This window comes from Terrapene carolina, unplaced genomic scaffold, assembly GCF_002925995.2.
Source record: "Terrapene carolina triunguis isolate 2854851 unplaced genomic scaffold, T_m_triunguis-2.0 Scaffold58, whole genome shotgun sequence".
NCBI classification, from domain to species: Eukaryota; Metazoa; Chordata; order Testudines; family Emydidae; genus Terrapene; species Terrapene triunguis.
In genome coordinates, this window is record NW_020664409.1 from 74645113 (window position 1) to 74651112 (window position 6000).

At 39.1% G+C, this 6000-nt stretch overlaps 1 protein-coding gene across 1 annotated transcript in view; it reads left to right on the plus strand.

Moving 5' to 3' along the window:
• Positions 1–6000, plus strand: part of PTDSS1 (phosphatidylserine synthase 1) — a 50665-nt gene that overhangs the window by 30611 nt on the left and 14054 nt on the right. The window contains exons 8-9 of the mRNA XM_024204755.2: positions 1732–1844; positions 3977–4042. Coding sequence (XP_024060523.1) covers positions 1732–1844; positions 3977–4042 — 179 coding nt within the window. The remainder of the gene's footprint in view (positions 1–1731; positions 1845–3976; positions 4043–6000) is intronic.

Here is a 6000-nt window from a genome sequence, read left to right on the forward strand (position 1 = left end):
GTTCTTCAACATATGCCTAACTTTAAGTGCATATGACTTTAATGGGAATATTCATGTGCCTAAAATTAGGCACTTGCTGAAATACCTTACAGCATTTGTGATGGTACCCAGGGATACGCTCTCTTTCTTAGGACTCTAATCCCATTGCCCTTAATCTCTGTTCAGTCAGGCAACATTTAATACAAGTGGCAGTTTTGCTTAAGTGAAGTCCATAATAGCCCTTAATGACATAGCCTTTAGTGATGACCCTGTTTTCTGGGCACTTATGTGCTACTGCTATCTGCCTCTCATTCAGTTGTTCGGTCTGTAATCTGCCTGAGTTGGCAGGCACTACCTCATACAACTCTGTTAAACTGGTACATTTGCCCTAAAAGCTCAGGAACCACTGGTTTAATTTAAACCATTCTTGATCAGAAGGAGATACAGCAAGAGAGCACTGCATTACTGAGCGACTGCAAACTATTTACAGTCATTGGTGTCTGGCCCCAGTCATATTGCTGCCGCCAAAGGCTTTTACGTTAATGCAAACAGAAGGGAACTAATGCAGTGAATGTAAAGGGGGGGGAGAGAGGTAGAAGAAATTCTTTCCCCATAAAAATTAAGCTATTTTCTGCAATGTTGATGGAGATGTTTGAATATTATCATTCTAGCATCGTAGAAAATTCACCCCCAAGATAGCATGCAATTTACTTACTTACAGTTTTGCTAATTGGAACAGACTTCCTTTGTGAGAGATGTGTCTTGTTTTGAGATGAGGCCCACTGGGACACCAGTCCTACAATTCTTACTCCAAAAATACTTCAGTACAATATAGTGTAGGACACACTATCTAAAATAAAAAATGATCACATTGAGCAGTCACATCCTCACTTGATTTTCTACTGTGAGAATTCTTAAGGGGTTAAAAATTTCAGTAAAATTAAACCTGAGTACCTGTTTCAAGGGAGCAGGTGGTTTATTACAGCTGTTTGGAGCTGCCATCTCCAATTCCAGATTTTCATATTCAATTTTAGCTGCTTTTTTAAAAGTGATGGACTAGTTTGATCATTTGTGGTTTTGTTGGCATGAGCGCATAAATATACTTGTACTAAATTATGAACATGTTTGTGCATATTTCAGCCACTTTCCCATAATTTATACTAGCTTTAGATCTTTTTAAGGGATTTAATTTAAAAAAACAACTTTTTAAACTAAACAGGTATAAATGGGGAACTCTTTTAAAAAGAAAAAACTCAGCTGGATTTGGTTTGTAAAGAGTCCAGTGAGCTCTGAATTTTACAGACTTGAACACTTTCTCTTCTTTCTAAATTTGTGTCCTAGCACTGGTTCAAGAATTACGCTGTTATTCCAAAATGGAACTCTACAAACTATTAACTGAAACCTTGATGGGTTATCTGAAGTATACAAAGTAGTTCAGCACTGGTTTTTTTTTTTTGTTGTTTTTTTTTGGGGGGGGGGGAGGGGTTGTTTTTATTAATTTTATTTTTTGGTTTGTTGACTTGGTATACAACTTTGCCTGTTCTGAAGATGATATTTTAAGAGCTTTTAGTTCTTAATCCAACCAGCAGAGCTAGTTACTGAGCTGCAATAAACCATAAATAATTCCCTCTTGTGTATTTTAATTATTATATTAATCCTAACATTTTCTGTATCCGTCTCTGAGAAGGGGTTACATGTGCATGTGTCTGTCCTGTAAAATAGAACCTTATTAACTGACTTTTTTATTTCCAGCTGACTGAGTTGAACACATTCTTTTTGAAACATATCTTTGTATTCCAAGCAAGTCACCCTTTAAGCTGGGGTAGAATTCTCTTCATTGGAATTATCACAGCACCCACTGTAAGGTAACTTATTTTATTTTCTTCTAATTGTACAGTAGTTCTGATCCTTAGGAACACAAGAAAAGGTGTGCAGGCTTTATAAATAAGTACAGTATGTTAAAAGAAATAATGCATTTAAGTCTCCAAAAAGGGCAAAATTATCATTATTTTTGCAGTCCTAGGTATAAGACTAAGGATAAAATTCAGCAGTCTGGGTGTATGCTACTAATGGTGAGACTTGTGTGAAAATCTGCATTTGATAAGAATCCATCATTCTCTCTTCTGATTGCACAGCAGTTGCCTGTGTTGTGTGGATTAACTCCATATACAGCCATCCATAATTTCATGTAAGGTTCTTTTGTTGACAAGAGCCATATGATCATGACAGCATGCAGGTTAGGGAATTTACACCTGTGGGTCTTTCCATGATACCTGCCTCTAGCTACCTATTTATGCTTGAGTATGGAATATACCACAATGTGTTTATAAAGAAAGGTGATCGTTTCTTGTTTTGAATAATTAGTGAAGCTACAAAATATGAACCATGATTGGGATTTGAGAACTAATCAATCCATAGTCACCTCACAAAATTATTTCATGAAGTAATTTTGTGTAGCAACCAGCTTCTGTTTACATCCAAATTGAAAAGTCAAGATTCCAGCTATTGAAGCATATATTGTACTTGAGGTTGTTTTTGGGTGGGGTTCTGGTAAATATATATTTTAATATGTATGTGCACATTGTTTGCATAGGAACTGTAACTTTTCAATATTGTGTGTTCTGTCTCTCTTAGGTACTTATATGGACCCCATTACCATAGTATCTGAGCGCCTAACGGTCTTTAGTGTATTTATCCTCATAACAGTCTTGTGAGTAGGGAAGTGCTATTATGCTCCTTTTACTGATGGGGAACAGAAGCACAGAGAAACAAAGGGTATGTCTACACTGCCAAAAAAAAAAAAAAAGAAAAAAAAGGCACATGGCATCGAGTCTCAGAGCCCGGGTCAACTGACTTGGTCTTGTGGGGCTCCTGCAAGTGGGTTAAAAATAGCAGTGTAGACGTTCCTGCCTGGGCTGGAGCAAACGATAAGTGACTTGCCCAAAGTCACACAGGAAGCCTGTAGCAAAGCAGGGAATTGAATCCAGGTCTCCAGAGTCGCAGCTTAGCACCCCGAACCACTGGACCATTCTTCCCCGTTATGCTTCCTCTGTTTAAATTCTTAACCCTGATGTTACAGCAACATAAGACTTTTGAATTTAATTTCTTCTGTATTTGTGAAAGGATAAAAAGAAGACAATTCTGCTATCGTGTCCCACTATGCTGGCAAATGGCATTTTTCCTAATAATCATATCACAAGTATTGCTCTACCTTCCATTCACATTAATTAGCCGTTAATCTGTTACCCTCAAAATACAATCACTGTCACAAGTAGTATTCTTTATTGGCAGTCTCTGTAGAAAAACCATGAATTGAACAGCTTGGAAACTGAATTATCCCCCACCCCTAGCAGTGATCTCTCCAGGTCAATGCTGATACAGGTTGGCAGATTATGAAAAACCTTGCATTGTGCTGCTGCCTGTGCTGTGTGTGTTCTGTGAATGGAGGATAACAGTCACCAGAGCTGTCAGTATAGTCATGTAAACTATGTTCCATTCCCGCTTAGACACAGTGTCAGAATGGGAGCCTTTCAGAGTAATGTCAAAACAGGAAAGAGGCATATTTTAAAATGATGAATCTAATTTTTAACCAGATCCTTGGTTTCCTTAGACTCATGTTTTTTCCCCAAGACTAACCCTCTACTGACACACTTTACCTCCCAAGCCGTACATGTGCACTCAGGAACTAGAATAACTTAAAATGAAAAATAACTTCAAAGTTTAGAGCATAGATACTTTTTTTAATCAAATTTGCTCTTCCAAGACTTGTTAGCCTCTGGTTGATTTTTTTTCCCCCCCCATCTGATGATTAGTCCTACTAAAACTGAAGCCATCTAGTAGGCTTTCATCATGATTTAACTTAACGCATGATATAAGCCCTAAGTGCTCCACTTTTGATATAGGGAATATTAATGTTAATCATTTTTTAAAAGTGTAAATGTATTTCAGAAGCTTTGTGCTTCGTTAAAGAATTTTCATTTGTTGTTTTTGTTTCCAGGCAATATTACGCCTACCTCACAGACACACAGTGCAAAAGGGTAGGAACTCAGTGCTGGGTGTTCGGGTAAGTGTTCTTGACTGTTGGAAATTTTACAAACACGAGGCTGTGTTCTGTTTTTGTTGTTTTAAGTGTTGGCAGTGCACTCAGTGCGGTGCCAGGTATGATATGAAGCCCGTCCTTGCCCCAAATTGCTTTCAATCTAAAAGACAGGCACAGAAAAGGTTCCTTGGGAGAAGCCTACAGGAGAAGAAAATCTTAGATTTGTGGGGTGGAAAGGATGGAGAAGGGAAGGGAGAGTTATTAGTGCAGCTGGTTAAAGAAAGAAATATTAGTTAGGGCATCGGCATTCTGTTCCCCACTTAGTTGGTGGTGCATTTGGTGGCTTAGCAAATAGCTTACCTCTGATGCATCCATTTTAACTGTGCAAATTGCTTGCCTAGCAGGGATATTGTGAACCATAATTAAGTAGGGCTAAATTCTGCCTTCAGGTATGAGGGCGCAACTCCTTCTGTTTTCAGTGATTATTGGCTTTATGAGAGTTGAATGTTAGGCACTTAATACATAATAACTTTTCATTGTAGTAGCACCTAGGAGCCCAGGTCATGGACCAGGATCCCATGGTGCTGGGCACTATACAAATTTTTATTAAGCACACTTTGTAAATTATTTCACCATTGTTCGCAGATAGATGGCATATAGCAGATTTTATTTTTAGATCAATATAAAAATCCAGTCAAGCTCATTTGTATTAGTCTTCATTTATTAGTTACTTGGCTTCTGGAACAGTGGCTTAATAAAATTTTAAATTACAAAATCCTCTTCATATCATAGAAGTTAGAGATGGTACAGACCTTTTTGCTAACCAGAACTTCCAATCGGAGCTAGTGGACTCCCCCCGCCGGATTATAGAGCTATCCACTAAAAACGTTCTTTGACACTGCAGGAAGCCTTCTTTTGGATCACAAGGGAACTCTCTAGTAAAGTGCTTCAACAGATGCTTAAAAATAACAGTACTGATCCTGTTTTCAACACCAAGGGCCACATTAGTCCAGGCCCTGTGCAAGGATTTGAGTGTTTCTACTTGCATCCAGTTCCTAATTCGCTTGCAGTGACTGCCACTAATGAGAGAATGTGACAGGGCAGATATAAGTGAATGTCTAAAAGAGGCCAAGAGATTGGATTAAATGGGGGAGAAATTTATTCTATGTCTTCTTTACGTATGCACATTGCTAATCAGCAGGTGCTTTTATCTAAATACGAATTTGTGAATTGGGACACAATGTCCAGATTTATAGACGAGTTGCCCGAGGATGCTGTGGAAGAGTTTAAGGCTTTTCTGGCAGAGAGCCCACTAGTCTCTAAGACATCACTGCAATCAGCACTCGGTATGGCGGACACCTCATATAGGATTATGGCTTCAACTGTAACAACGAGGAGAGCTTCTTGGCTACAGACTTGGCTATGTCTTTGTTTTCTAAAAAGACTAATGAGACATTACATTCTTTTAAGGACTCCAGGGCCACTTTATGATCCTTTGGGGTTTATACCTCAACAGTTAAGACATCATTATGGGGATCTACAACAACAACAACAATTCCAATAGTACTCCCAACAGTATTTCAGGCAGCCTGCTTATTCTGCAAGACAACAGGACTCCAAGAGGAGACACACATGTTGCACAGGAGAAGGCCCTCTTTTTTCCATCTTCAGCCAGCCAGCCCATAGTCCATCAACTAATGGCAAGCAGCCAATTTGACCCTCCCTTCAAGGGCAACAAACCAGTCACCGGTCAAGGCTATTTCCCCTCCATTTGGGGACATGCTGTCCCACTTCCATAGAGCTTGGGATTCAATAACCTCAGACAAGTGGATCCTAAGCACTGTGCAACTGGGTTATACCATCCAATTTCTATCTGTTCCTTCTTCCCGTGGCTGGAATCACAATGACTGGTTTGCTGCTCTTAGTCTCCAAGATGCCTGTTCCCATTTGCTGATTTTCCCAAGCCACAGGAAGTTTCTGAG